Raw genomic sequence first — 15,584 nt, 5'->3', positions numbered from 1 at the left:
GGGACGAAAAATTATAAAAATGCACAGCAAACATGAGGATGACGCACTTTGAATTTGTTATGTTAAGTAACGTAAGGAGAACCTCAACTTTTATTTCACTTCTTTACGTCCTGATCCTGCAATAGACTGCACGTTATATCGGTTTCCCAGCACAACCTAGACAGGAAGCTGGGAGAAAACGAAAAAAGTTTGGAAATCACATGCCGGAGACGAATAATTTACAAACTTTTCAAGTGTTCTCCCAACAATCCAAGTATAAGCTAAAATGAACTTACATATATTCAAATTTTCTATAGGTTTACCGGTGCAATAACCGATAGTTTTTTCGACCAATCAGGGCGCTCGAAGTACCTAAGCTTTATAGGAAAAGATAAAGGACGGGTGGTGAAATGCATCATCCCTTGGCCAGGGAAAACATCGCGTAACCTCCCAAAGAGTGACTGCGAAGGACTGAGATTTCGAGGGTTATCAGTTTTGTTGCTGAATTCGTTTACGAGAATACTTCGGCCGGGAAACAGAATGCATTAAGTACTAAATGTTCCGCAAGGTTTAGCCCCCTTATTGAGTTACCTACATGCTTCAAACAAGCATGACACAATAAAAATTATATCCAGCAGCCAAAAATTGTTATAAAACATTATTTTCGTCCACACGCGCATGAATTTCACTTTATAGCGTTAGAAAATGGCTGCCTTTAGCTTACGCATAGGTTGTTTTTCAGCAGCCTCATGTTTATTTCTGCCGGATTGGACAAAATTAAGCAAAACTAAGAGGGCTGTTTGGAAAAATTTATCTAAATCAGTACTTTTACCTTAGCTACTGAACCGAAAGATTCCAATGAAATGTCTTTTAAATGTCGTTAAAAACATGATGTTAAAAGAATCTTCCTTGTTAGGAATTCTCTCGTAAAAAAGCTCAAAATTACACTCTTAAGAAAACGAGTGCGACATTTACTATTATATCTGATTCACTGACCAGACAAAAGATTCATTTCGGGATGGTGAGCGAGTTCGCTGGCATGCCAACTAAATTTGATACAGTTATACACAGTTTATAATCTTATAGAATCGTACTTAGAGCGCATATATACCGATTGAGTTTCGAAAAATGTAACAGTTGACTATCGAAATTGCAAAAAAATTATTTGTTGTAGGCCATTTATCTAGGAAACTGGAGCTGGTATCAAGTGATCGTGATATTCTGTGACGTGAAAAAGATTTCAGCGAATCTAACATTCCTCATGAAGAATTGTTCAACAGGTGGAGGCCTCTTAATTGGCCGACATTAATCTCATTCAGTTTTCCTTCGATACGAATGAGGATAGAGCAAATGCGAACTTCCATACTTCCTCTAAGAACGTTTTAACAGTTTCCTTGGCTGCTAAATCTTCTGGAAGCTTTGCCTCCAATGACATTTCCCAACGAGTGTGTTTTTCTCTAAATTCACCGACTTTCTCCGGCCCTAATGGTCTGGAATATTCTGTCACCTCGTTGAGGTATGCTGTCAGGCCAGAGAGGAACCCACCTTGACGTGAAGCGCATGTGAACTTTTTAGACTTCTTGTAGTGGCGAACAAGTCGCACATCTTTCCACAACTCTTCCTGAACACTAAATGGCTGCTCACCTGTACTGGGTTCGAGTATACACTGGTACTTAGCGTACTTGGTATCCTGGATGTCACTCGGCGCCAAAGCATAACGGGATTGCAACAAGAAACGAACGTCTGTCTCCCAGCCGTCTAAAACGAAGTTGTCATCTTCCTGTTCGCCATCTTGTGCGACGTCGTGATCTGGTCGGTGTTGATATGGTCTTTTGACGTCCACCATAAACCAGCGTAGGTTTGGAAGCTTTACATCAACAAAGTTGAGTACCTCATCGAACCTGACGTAAAATTCTACCGATCCATCAAAAATGTCCACTGAGTAGTTTGCAGTGGGATTTCCATCTTGCCGGAATCCGGAATAATGAAGAAAATTCTCCACTCTGTCTGGTGAGTGAACAACCGTGAACAAGGAGCTTCTCGAAGGATTTCCGCGTTTCCGCTTCTTCTTGGTTTCACTAAATGTCACATTACGTTTTGCCTGCCTGTTCCTTCTCCGAGCGCGTTCTTCTTCTTGGTCAACGTAAGTGACACTTAGTGGGGCTGACTCTTCCTGACTGTTGCTGTTCCTTCTGACTAAGACACTTGATTTCCGTTTATTCGTTCTTAGCATTGCAATAGTGATGGACTCGCTATCTTCGAGCAAGATATGCGGAACACTGAACATGTAGATTCGTCCAAAGTGAACAGCGAATTCACGACAACCATGCACCTGAGGATCGAAATCTCTCTCAAGTAATCGCAGTTGTTGAAAGAATTTTTCTGTAAAACAGCGGTAAGGGTAGATTCCATCGTTCGTGACGTTTTCTAGCAAAGCGAGATGCTGGGCCAATTGGTCGTGTGTCTGATGACAACGCCCATCGTATGGTGTCAGAGAAACGTGATCATTTTGACTTCGACTTCCTTCAAACAAAAGCAGACTTGCGTCCTCTACAAAACAGTCACTCATAAGAGAGATTCTGTCACGTGATGCCAGTGTACTCATCTCTTCCAGCTCCCTCTCCACTGCTCGTATCGCAGGCTCACTTCCTTTCACCTCAAGAACCGCTGAGGAACGCGACCGTGGAAAATTTGGGCGAATGATGACGCTCTTCGCTCCGGTCTTCCGCGCTATTTCTTGAGCTTTACTTTTCTCAACGCCCGCTATGAACGAGGAAAGAAGCGGCGAAAGAAAAATTACGTTGTAATCTTCGGAGCCACTTATGGTTAACATGATCTGTGCGTCTCCAAATAACGCTAGGAGCTGATAGGCACGTTGCATCTGTTCTTTCACAAGGACTAAATGATCTTTATCCAGACGCTCTGAGAGCTTTCGCGCACGGAAAAGACGTGCGAGTGATTGCGGGAGCTCTTTTTCAAAACACGAGTCGTGTGCTTGAAAAAAAGTCATCAGAAGCTGGCCAATTTGGGTGAAGTCGGGCTCTACCTGAGGGAATTGGGAATCGTTCTGGTAAGCTTCCAGATATTTTATGACATTTTCCAACTCCATGGACTGCTTATCATCTCTTGTGCCACCGTGCATTTGGTGTGCTATCGTTTCCAGAACGTGCTCCTCATTAAAATGCATGTTTTGTATGCATTGAGCTAAGAGAACGGCAGAGAGCAAGTTTGAAGTGTTTCCAGCGCCAGCTGCGTTACGTGACAACCTTGTCACGCAGCACCATCGGTGTATAGCACGGAGTACCAATAAGAGATGGGGATACGACTTGATATAGCTTGAGAGCAGAGCAGCCATTGTTAGACAGTCTGGGGATGAACTAAAATCACAGCTAAGGGTTGGAGAACAATTACTGCTATCTATCAGGTTCACTGTTGGCCGCTTGCATGAGAGGACCTGGATGAAAAACAAAAATTTAAATTAAATAATGTTGAGGAAAGTGCAGTATCAGGATTTGAAGATTGAAAACTGAAGACTGGAGAAGAATGTGGAAAATATATATTTTTTTAAATGTTATCATTTTCCCTTTTTAATTAATTTTTCGTGGATGAAAACTCTTCTCAAAGCATGGTTAGCGTACAATCGTCCAACACTTGACGGTTGGAGCTGTGTTTCGTCGGTAAAGCTATCATAACCTTGATTCAACAGTGTCATTGTTTACCAAGTCATATGTGAAGAACATATGCTAAAGCTACAGCATAAGTTAAGTCGCCTACATCATATTTACCACAATTCATGGTAAAGATAAACACCCCTAGATATGATATAACTAAAACCACTGTGATGCTTACCGGGAAATACTTTTCGTTGACGAGACGAACTTTCCAGAAGAGATTTTTAACGTTTTCGTCTTTTTTTTCTTGTTGCTTTGACGTCTCCTCTTTCAAGATGGGAATCAGGGACTCCAATACTTTCGCTTGTTCCTCAACTGAAGTGTTACTTTCTTCTGGTGGTACCTCAGGGAGGGCACGATGGCTTCGTGCCTGTGTATCCTGAGGTAAAAAGGACAGATCAAGATCTGAAGTCTTGTTAAATAGTAGCGTGGCAGTAGAGCCGACGATACTCATTGAGGAAGTGGATTCAGCGGCCTGCAGATGGCCACATATAACGTCCTTTATACTTATTCGAGCTTTGAACTCCTCAAGTAACCAGTCTTTCTCTTCGTTAAACAACCTTACGAGGCTCTGACCCACGGTTGCGCTAACGTCTAAGGCCTGAGGCTGACTGGGTCGATCTTTTCGTGTTTTGATGGCAAGCATGACGTCATTGATAAACCAAGGAAAACCGAGTAGCCTCTTCTCGTGGCTTGGGTCTGAATCATTTGCATGATCATCCGCAAGCGTGTAGGCCACTCTGTACCAAGCCGAGGCCTTTAAACGCATCTCATCAGAAATCAGCACTTCACCTTTTAACCACTGTCCATCGCTGCCGAATTCACGAAAGAATTCCCGACGGAGGTACAAGCGTATTGCGATCAGTTCTTCGCCGACGAGCTCGGCAATTTCCGTTTTTTCTTTGCGCAAGCGATTTCGAAGCTTCATGAAACAGCCAGTGATGATTTCTGCCTCGGTTTCGATGCCGTACAGCCGCATCAAGCTTTCCATCTTGTCACGATACCAATAATAGACTTCTTTGGCGTTTTCAACGAAACTGTCGTTACCTGGCAACAGGAACGACTTGTCCAAACGAAGTTTTTGATCGTATTTCTCAGACGTAGCATCTTTAAACTTCCGACAGCGCCGGAAGAGCTTTCCTATAACCTTTTCAGAGGGATAACTTCGTTTATCGTTCTTCATCATGAAATCAGGAAGCCTTTTAACCTCAATACCCTGAGTACTCGGCCACTTCCCCGTTTTGGGTGCGTCAACAGCTAGAGAGTGCAGTTCTGCAAGATAAAGACATCCCCGAGATTGCACACCGTCTTCCTCAAAGTCCGCCAACGCCTTGTGCGCATTGTCAATAACGCCTAACTGATCGGACCGGATGTAATCCACCACAAACTTGGTCATGTCGCGAGTAGTAATTGGCTCAGTCTGCTCCAGTTTAGGAAGTGACGGATAGTCCATTGGCGGATAATTTGCTTTCCTTGGTAACAGGTCTTTATGCCAACATACGAAATATAGATCGCCGTCCAAATCGCCGCCTGAAATCAGAAATAATTTTTCCAGAAACTGATTTCAATATTCACAATCTGATCTTGTTATGACTAAATTTCGTAGATTTCGCTTGGATTCTTAGAGTCTTAAAAACAACTGAGGAGAAAGTGCTACCTTTGCTATGACATCTGTAAATGGTTAGACACTCTAGTGTTGTGAGTAATTGTTGTTGTAAACATAAGCTTCTAGAAATCCCCAGACGGCTTAGTCATGCTGACATGCGTACCATAGAACTTTCTAGAACATTTCATCAAGTCACGCAGCTTTTACTTAATACTACTAAAATAGTTCTTTTGTAAGTTTCTGGAATGTTCCAGAACACTTTGTAATTGTACGTAAGGACTCAGTTATGAAGTAGTAGTTATTGTTGTTGTAGGGAGTGACCGATTGTTTAGAAAGCTACATCGTGAGAGAGAGCTACAGTGGAAGATTGCTAATTTCAAGAAACATTGGAGGAAACTGTGAGTTTGACTCGGTGGTGAGCTAAGATATAGACTGTAGTGGGCTCAAGTAAGTTTTACTGTACTTTCTTTACGAGTCGCTCCTTATTAAGAATATCACTCGTTGTTTGATAAAGTAGTTGAGTTTGTAGGATTGTATTATTTTCCTGTCGGTTAGAGAATACCGTAACACTAGTCTACTCAGATAAGGACCTTAAACCGTCGGCCCTGTCTCCTGCATCTCCACAGTACTGGTTAGAATGCGATATTAAAGAACCCACGCATTTCTCGCAAAAAAAACGTAGCTCCCGGTGACGTGATCTGACTTTGTTACTGTTTATACAGGCCCCAATTTAAACCAGCTTTGATGCTGCACTGAGCCAGCCCGTTTAAATATCGCAAATAAATAAACAAATTTCGGTCACATTACTCCGTTGGGGAGGCTGTCTTCTGTGGAAACTAGGTCCTTTCACGAGATACCTAATAAATCAAGCTATAAAATTTTAAGTGCGTGTAAGTGTTTCAGGTTGGAAGAGAAAGCGATTCAAAGTGTCGCAACAGGCATGTTACCTGCCATCTCGTTAGGGTGTGGCCTCGAGCCTTGACGTGGGAAAACGACACAGTCCACAAGATGACAGAGGCCTGGTACGTCAACAGCCTCGAGCTGGCGTACATCTCCCGGATGTAAACATGGATTCCGAGTAACCACCACTGGTCCCCTGAGCACAATTTTTTCCCTCTTGTTAAACTCGTCATCTCGATCCTCACGTGTTTCAACCGCAGAGTACTGCACGAAAACCTGACGAACGCGATAAAACAGAATGAACAGGTTATTCAAAGGACTCCAAAGGCAAACTTCCTCTTTATCTTTCTCAAAATCTACATTATTTTTCCAAAAGTGGTCTGATAGTGGTTGCGAGCGGGATATGAGGCCTATTGTGGCCTGCTTTGCTAGCGCACGGGGGAGGGGGGGGGGGGTGGGGAGAACGGAGAGTGTGTCCGGCCATCTGATGCTCTTTGGCAGGACATTAAGTAATTCTGTAATGGTGAAATGTTATGGGAGTCCAACAATATTCAAGTGTAAACAAGTTAGGTAGTGTTGGGTTTGGGGAGGAGTGTGTAAACAGCTGCTCAGGTACTGACATTGACCATCAGCATAATAGACGGTTGTGAATACATGAAAGTCATATATTTGAACTGCGGATAAAGACGTGAATATGAAAGCGATCCTCGCAGTTATGAACACTTCTTAAGCAGTAGTGAAAAGAGTAGAGGTGAAGTAGAGCACTGCACCGGTATCGCAGAGGTCATGGGTTCAAATCCCGTACAGGCCTGAACTTTTTTCAGGCCTTCTTTTCACTACTGCTTAAGTAGTGTTCATAGTTGCGAAGATCGCTTTCATATTCACATCAGCATAATATTGACCTTCCAGACAGTGTAGCCCCGAAGTATTTTAGCTGTTCAGAAATTGGTCGAAATATTCGCGAGAAGTTCGATCGTAAAATATGATTTTTTCATTGTGTAAATCTGCCGCAAAGGGGTTAAATTTGAGCCATTAAAAAACAGCTGTTATCGTTGGATTATATTGGGGCAGAATCCTCCATACCAGGCTCAGAGTTAGAAATAGAGAAAAGTAAAACTTTAAAAAAAATAATCAAAAAGACTCACTTGACCAGGTTTCAATACACTTAACTCGTCCATTACACCCATCATCAAGCGTGCTTCCGCTGGTGGCAAACGAATGCGGGCTCGAGCGAGTAGTTCGTGCATATGATTTCGGTACATGGCGACCAGCAGCGATTTAAAGAATGGTTCCGTTGTCAGTGGTATCCCTGCATTAGAAATATTGTGATAGGACACGCCCATTTTGGCTCCACTTCCCAATAGCTGAATAGCATCACGTTCATTCACAAGCATCCCTTTGAACAAAAGACAGGAGTAATATGAGATATTATAATACCTGGACGCTAACTCTATTGTTTGCCAATTCTAACTTAGTCGGCAACAGCGGTTGACTGGAACGGTTTTGTTATGATATAGACAATTTTCACGGAATGAAAATGCAGAGTTTAAAAAGCTTCCACCAAAATTAGCGAACATCTATACAGCATAACTATCACATGTACTGCCCAGTAGCATGTATTTAAATGCATGGTTATGAGGTGGTTTAAGCCAGTACAGAGACAAAACAAAACGTTAAAAAAGGTGTAAACGTCGCACGTCTCCATATTTTATCAGCTACAACGTTCTCAAACTCTAAAGGCAACCTTTTACCATGTTTCCATGTAATGAGTCGAAACAAGATGAAGTGATCATCCTATCTAGGTCGGAAGTTTTGTGATTCGAATTTCTTGACTTCATCCTCTCACCTGACAGTTTGTCCAGCATGTCGTTTTGCAATTTGATAAAGACTTCATCCGGGACTCCTAGGTTAGATAGAAGCATGATGACCTGATGATTGAGGAAAACGACCTGAGGACGAGACGTTTGCAATACTTCCAGTCTGCGGTGAAAGCTATCAAACTTGAACATGCTTCTACGAAAGATGGCCTGTTTCCCTGGAAGTCTGGGATCTAGCGTAAGGACACCTTTGTAGCCGGCGAAACGAACTTGAAATGCGGATGGTTTGAATGCTTTACCAATTTTTCGGACAACCTGAAATAGAATGTGTTTCTTTAGGCATAGAGGTTGAAAGCTCCTTTTGCCAAATAAAGATTTCGTAACATATTAGCAACTCTTTAAATTTCTAAAACACGTACAGTGTATTACAGCGCTTTTCGAAGGACTGACTGTCATAAACCTAAAATTAGTACAAGGAGGAGATAAGAACTGAAATTAAATACACGTAGACGCCTAAAATGAGAACGTAAAAACGATTATTCAAAGAGGGAGAAGTCGCAAATGGTAATTCCAATGCACCTCACGTGAAGAGGCTTACACCACAGTACTACTTTGTGTTTCAGCGGGCTCGTATTCAGGTATTCAGGGGAGAAAATCTTCCCTTTTTCCCAAGTTAAACAAATATTTGCTATACCTCTGCGGCCAGCTCTTCGGATATCTTTCCGACTCCGTCAGAGAAGCAGTATTCTCGGTCAGCTGTTTCAACGTCATCTTCTTCGTCATAATAGGTATCCTCACTGGTCGCAAACCCCACAGCGTCTAAGGAGGTGGAAAAGCACTGGCCCATACGAGCCATGTATGAGGCAACACACCTATTGGAAAGCCAATATAAAAAATGTTAATGTTCATAAGGCCAATTAGAACAGAGGAAAATATCACATGAGGCTAAAGGGAATAGAAAATAAATGAACGAGTAAACTGCGTGAAACGGGGAAAGATGCGAATAGCAGAGTCACGACCAATTTGAGTTTTGCACCTCAATGGCGGAAAGGGTTGAACAGTTTTACTTGACCAATCACCGAGTGATGTGAAACAAAACAGAAATTGAAATTGAATAAAGGAATAGTGCTCACTCACTTAATATTGGTGAATTTTCCCATCCAGCGACGAATGTCGTCCGGTAGAGAACTGAGCCCTACAAACCAACAACTATGGTTACGAAGCTGACTGTTCGAGGAACCCAAGAACTGAAACCGCTGACCAGCTATCTCAATTCCTTCATCTAGTTTGAGTTTCATTCCATCTAATAGATCGTCGATGTTCCCTCTGACTGCAGACATTTTTGACAGGTCTTCGTCACGAATACTGACACAAAGGAAGTCGTTTGTATCATAATTTCTGAGCACGCGATTCTTCACCATGACTTCCGGTGGATAGAAGAGCAGCCTCGTTGGGGTGATGACCGCGCGCTTTATCAAAGCGCAATGGCCTGGAACCAACCTGTTAAACATTCCGGAGGTCGATGGGTTGTTTTGTTTCAGTAACGACTCCAGAGTGCTGCCTGGGTCACAAAACTTGTCTTTTTCCAACACTTTACTCAATTTTTCCAAAGCGGCAATAGCTATATCGGGAGACTTTCCAAGCAAAAGTCTACCAAATTTACCAGATGGCACTCTTCCGCGAACCAAAGGATGAAAACTGAGGGCACTTCCAGCGGCATACTTAACGTCAAATGGCAATCTATTGGGAATGTTTACCTCTGGTAATTTCCCATAGCTCTCCTTCACTCGGCAGTAAAATGCACTTTTGTGGAATCTTTTCTCGACTGTGGTCAACAAGCGTCTCAACTGGACAAGTTCATTAAATGGTATTGTAACACAATAGGTAAAGCACTGGCTTACGGCATTTTCACCATTGTGGAAATCTGACACCCTTTCCCAGATTCTTTTATCTGCGAGATTACGTGAGACATCTGGGGAGACGTCATGAAAATCGGCAGTTATTACATCCGCATATTCTTCGTCGGTCGAGAGGCCTTCGGTTTCCGAGTCATCTTCATTTGACGAGACGACTGAATCATCTTCATCGTCTTGTTCATCTATTTGAGCGAGGTGGAAAAAATTTTGTTCGTCCTCCAGTTGGCGATACAGCCGTGGAGGGTGTCTCGCCGTCAGAAAAATTTTGATGATTCCTGCATTACTATCAGAATCCACGATTATGAAATCTTCAATCTCGTCGTAGCGAAATTCTATTTTGTATGGACCTCCAGCAACAGCACCTTGACCAGGAACGATGGAAGATTGCCTGGAGGAATGCAAGGTGAGCATTTTAAAGCTGTGATCAAAATGAATCTTAATATTCTTTAGTGAGGTCTCCAGAGGCCACTCACACTGAAAATGGCATCGACTCACAAAAGTACCCAAGCACAAGGAATTTCCTTTCAACCAATGAAATGGCTCGTTAGATCTGCGGCGTTTTTCTAATGGCGGGGCCTGAAGCCAAACTGGAAGTGGTTCCTCGTCACGGTCAGTGAGGCACGTGCACCACGCTTCTGTCACGTGACATGTAAACTCTTCCTTTGAGCGAAACTCCTTGGCTTCTTTATTATAGCTTGGTTCGAGTTCAAACGCTATATCTTGTAATGTAGTTTTCTTTTTAGGTGCATCAACGAGCGATGAAGTGGACTGGATTGGCTTTGAAGATATCACGTCAAAGGTGTCGTTCAGAAAATCTATCACGCGAGATTCTTGACCAACCATATTGTGCACCATGACAGATATACGAGGGCTGTGGCGTATGACTAGAGAAGTATTCACACCATTATCCTTTGTGCTGGGGAGGAAGAGCTTTGGTTTTGTTACTTCGCATCCAAATTCATCTGCTTGTGATTGGCACCTCGGTCCATCCATCAAACATCTGATAGCTTCTTCCATGTTCTGTTCCTTGAGACACAGATCTCTGGCATCTCTTTCTTGTTTTTCATTGCAAATGACGACAAACTTGCTGTCACGCCTACGGGACGCGCGCCCGCGGGTCTGAACCATCGCCCGAAGTGTTGCTGCACCCTCAAAGCGAACGACCAGGTTGCATTCGGGGACGTCCAGTCCTTCCTCCAAAACACTCGTGCAAATCAGAAGCTTGCATATTCCTTTCTTAAACTCTTTCAACAGCTTTTCTTGCTCGTCTTTCCACCTCATTCCATCATAGCTTCCTTGTCCGTGGCCGACAAAAGGGTAAGGATTTAATGTTTTGGCGACATCCGCGATCTTTCTGATCTGCTCGCAAAGTTTGAAGGTCGTTTTGCGCAAGCTCACAAAGACGATGCCTCTAGAAGTTGGGTCTTCCTGAGCTTGGCATAGGAACTGCTTTATGTGCTTCTCAAGAATTTTGTACCTGTCCGACATGACAACTGCACGTGCGTGGTCATCCCTGCCTGCTTGGTCAGCCAAATAAACGAGTGCTTGAAAAGTAGGTTGACTTCCAATTAGCTTCTTCAAAGCACAATCTTTCGGTGACTTAGCGTAAACAATGCGGTGTACACATTCTTTGAGACTTTCAACGGCATACTGGTTACCGAGAACTTCGCAAAACTCAACAACACTGAGCAAGTGCATTGCATGCTCAGCAACGGTCAGCGCTTTAAAGCATTTCTTGTTACTATGGTAACTATCAATAAGCTTTCTCAGCGCACCTCTAAAATTCGATGAGAAGACGGGAAACTCAAAACGTTGACGATCTGGTACATCTTTGAGGTGGCTCTTTATCAGATGTTCGATGTGATCTTCAGTACATAGCTGGAGAATAACTTGTTCAGTGTTCTTGCAGTCAGATGTTTCATAAATCACGTTTGGGATATTCACATGTAACAACAAATCCGACTCAATGGGCATCGCGATTTTACAATCCAAGTTCTCAAGGAGCTTTTTTAGCTTCTCACTGGTTTTTTCGACTTCAAGCTCTCCGGCCGGCGAGGCTGATAAACCGAGCACAACAGGTTTAAACCGGTTTGGTGTTGTTTTGTAGTACTCCATAATCTTGTTGTACGGGTGGTGCCCGCTGCAGTGGTGAGCCTCATCCAAAACCAGGACAGAAACATCGGACAGGCGAACAGGCGGGTTGTCCTCCGCGGCTAAAAAATTTAGAAAAATCTGGTGTGTTAAGATTAACACATCAACCTTGTTATCAGCTAATCTTTTATGAATACCCCCATTTTGAGGCGACTCCATTTCACCGACCAACGTCTCAACCGTCAAACCTGTCAACTGTGACTTGATCTTCTCACTTTGTTGGTACGCTAACGGTACTCGGTCGACAAGGAATACCACAACTTTGCTTGGATTCAACTTCTTCATGCAACTCATCACCATGGCTGCAATCAGGGTCTTTCCTGAGCCCGTGGGAAGATATACCAGCGTATTACCGCGCATGGCAGAAAGGAACAACTCCCGCTGATAATCTCGCGGGACTAGACGCGTTAAGGAATCGATTTTGCGCGATGTATGATTCAACCCACTTGTGTCACAATAAACCATGGATTTGCTATCCCCACGGGACTGATGTATTCTTCCTGTCTCTTGCGCATGCGTCGTAACGTTGACAACTTCAATTCCACACTCTTCTTCCAACTCCTTGCGCACTTCTGACAGTTTATTTGCCGTTATCTTTTTTCCATTATGAAAAATATCTATATTTTCTATTTTAAAACAAATTAGCAGTTTCCCTGCTACCTTTGTTAAGTTTGCAACATGTTTGTCACACTCTCGGCAACGAAAAATGTAAGGGCAGTACCGTGTGCTTTTCCCGCCCTTTTCATTGTCAAACTTACTAAGTTTTGCTTCTACTTGTTCTTCCATCCCCTCCCGGACGGCCAAATGGGTACTGGAGGGGGGTACTTTAGCCAGCATCACAGTTTCCCTCGTGGCCAGTACTGCGTTGCATTTTTTACAATGTAGAGTAACTTTGCCCACTCGATTCATGAGGGACCATCCCTGTGCTACGTAAGCCATTAAAGATCTGCCAAGAAATAGAAATATTAGCATTGCGGAACACCCCTCACGCCCCCCCCCCCCCTCCACTGTCTTCCGCAAACTGTAGAGGAAAGCTGAAAATATCAAAGATAATCAAGCGCTTGAGGTTAAGTTCAATGCATCTCTTAATAACAGGGCACTGACAGTCATAAATAGCACACGTTCACTAACGATTTCATGTACTCCCGGCGATGCAACTGCCCCCATTTTTTTGCCCTCATTCTCTATGCTGTAACAATATCTTACTTGATTTAACTTTATTACATAACCATGTGAAGGGTTTTTATTTACATTTTGGAATAAATTCTCTGTATAGTTTATAATCGTATGTTTATTATTTCCTGCCACCATTTTGCAGGCCTGGCCGGGGAATTTGGGTATTCAGGTGTCTTGGGTCTCAGATATTCGCTTTTTCTGCAGTTATTTCATTCTACACGATTGTTGTGAATTAGCATTTGACACGATTCAACAACTGTAGGCAATTTGAGGTATTTGGTTATGAAGGTACATTGGCATCCCTTGGGGAAATCATCGGGTGCAAGACTGTCCTACCATTCTGTCAAGTAGAGTACCATTCTGTCAAGAAGAGAAAAAAATCCTATGTGAAAGCGACTGGTACTGACGAAGCTCCACGTTGGCGTCAGACCAAATTTCGTATCATGATTGAGCAACGAACGTAACCGGCTTCAGTATTGAACCTGATTGCGATATATTCGATAGATGTGAGCGATTATTCTTTTGTTACTACACTGTCCGTATCGTTCTGAATTACAATTTTGATCTCAAATAAATATAACGTTATATGAGATCGGATTCGCGTTGAGGCGCTTTTTCATGAAAACCATCATGAAGATTTCGAATGGGAAGTTATTCTCCGATCCAAAAATATAACTGCTACATGTCTTCTTTTCATCTCTACGCAGTATTTCATGATCAACTACCATAGTTTGTATTAGAATGCAATTTTAAAAATTTCTTCCATCAAAACATTGTCACTTTGCATTTAGAGCTGGTGATTTAAAATTATTGCAACTAACTGCAGAACATCGGCCGATCGAAGATTGCACTTATTGCCTAGTGAAATACTTTAACCTTCGGCTTCATACTTTTTATGTTCACCAAACTCGTTCTGAACCAAATCCTAGCGAACATATTTACTTGCTGTGTTAATGGCGTCCATGTTTCGATACCAATAATATTTCACACGATAAGATGACTTACCTTGGGTAAAACTTTCTTTTCAAGATTTAAAGGAACTACTTTGATCGCAAATCCATCTTCATGTTACAATTTACTTGCTAAAAAAGGTGCGAAGTTGCCGACATTTGCAGTTTCAGCAACAGAAATCACTTGCTGTAAACCTTGTTTTTGCTTCCGGGAATTCGAAAGCTTATTTTATTTCTCGGAAAGATAAATTATGCAAATTATCGTCACGGAGGTGGTTGTGCGCGTGATTGCGTGACGCAACACGTAATCTCGCAATCACCCGTTCTCATATACATGGCGTTCAATAAATTCCATGACTCACACAACAATTCATCATTCAAAATTCTTTTTAGACGGGCTTAATAAAAATTTTCCTTAAATGAAATTCAACCTCCTGTCTTATCAATACGGGTAAATGGGTAAATGTTCAAAATCTGTGATTTCATGTACAACATTAGAATGCCATAACAACTCAGACGGGTGACTACTGTTCAAGTTACCATGATTTTTCACATTTATTGATAACTCTAAATTTACTAAATTATTCACTGATTTTATAATTTCCACTTTCTTAAATGTGTTCGACAAAAACTAGGTTCAATTTTTCTTCAAAATTGCATGGAAGTTTGAGAAAAAACGTTGTTCTATTCAGGTTATGTTAATTCCCAATTCGAAGCTTACAGGACTGATGGAAATATAGAGGAACTTTTCCAAGGTGGGATTCATTTCTACAGACCACATAGATAAGAACAGGTGCTAAACTAAGAGATACAGAGCATTTAATTTCTTAATTAATTGCCTCTCACAAACATACGGAAAAGAAGCTTTGTGTGAAGCAGAAATCTTAATTGATCATAGATATATTTATTTTTGTAGCAGATACTGTCTGTCTACATTAAGTGGCAAAAGAGATCGGCATGCAATTAAATTTCAATCAAAAAACCCTAATTTTTTTCCTTTCTTTGAAATAGTTACGTGACACAGTTAACGATTGACTGCTCTAATTTGACAGAAGTTATATTAAATTTTCCCCAAATTAAGGAATTATTTCGTTAAGGTTAAAACACCCATTGGATTTAATAAGATCAAAATCCATCGTATTCTGTTAGTATGAGAGAGATTCGTTGGAAGTGCATTTTTCGAGCTAATTTTAGCCTTTTACCCTAGCGATTTGATGCGGGGGCTCTAATAACGCCAGGATTAACCGGGAGCCCGAACTACTTTGGATTAATGAATAACTTAGTGACCCTCATAAACTGTGAAAGTTTGAAAGAAATCGATGAAATAGCATGTGTCACGCCTGCCCGGTCCTCTCGTGGACAGACTCTTAATTGCATTACCAGCCGGATCGCGCATCAAAATTCAATAACCACGAGTG

General features: G+C 42.1%; 1 protein-coding gene across 1 annotated transcript; it reads right to left on the bottom strand.

The window, feature by feature from the left end:
• On the bottom strand, positions 1 to 14,366 carry LOC131777201 (uncharacterized). Its single transcript, XM_066158561.1, has 8 exons — positions 14,222 to 14,366; positions 9,111 to 12,986; positions 8,668 to 8,845; positions 8,003 to 8,288; positions 7,302 to 7,552; positions 6,204 to 6,432; positions 3,829 to 5,180; positions 1 to 3,433 (listed from the first exon to the last, which is right to left on the bottom strand). Exons 2-8 carry the CDS (start codon positions 12,977 to 12,979, stop codon positions 1,295 to 1,297), a joined length of 8,304 nt encoding a protein of 2,767 aa, XP_066014658.1. The 5' UTR covers positions 12,980 to 12,986; positions 14,222 to 14,366; the 3' UTR covers positions 1 to 1,294.
• Positions 14,367 to 15,584: the final 1,218 nt, after the last annotated feature.

Source organism: Pocillopora verrucosa, chromosome 11 (assembly GCF_036669915.1).
Source record: "Pocillopora verrucosa isolate sample1 chromosome 11, ASM3666991v2, whole genome shotgun sequence".
NCBI classification, from domain to species: Eukaryota; Metazoa; Cnidaria; class Anthozoa; order Scleractinia; family Pocilloporidae; genus Pocillopora; species Pocillopora verrucosa.
Note: the sequence above shows the minus strand (reverse complement) of the source record. Positions and strands in the feature narration are given on the sequence as shown.

Excerpts from the sequence above, each read along its gene's own strand:
- LOC131777201 (XM_066158561.1), bottom strand. The coding sequence starts at position 12,979 with ATGGCTTACGTAGCACAGGGATGGTCCCTCATGAATCGAGTGGGCAAA. Across the intron at positions 6,433-7,301 it reads GTGTATTGAAACCTGGTCAA|GTTTTCGTGCAGTACTCTGC; the intron begins GTGAGTCTTTTT and ends CGCGTTCGTCAG. Across the intron at positions 3,434-3,828 it reads TCAACGAAAAGTATTTCCCG|GTCCTCTCATGCAAGCGGCC; the intron begins GTAAGCATCACA and ends TTTTTCATCCAG.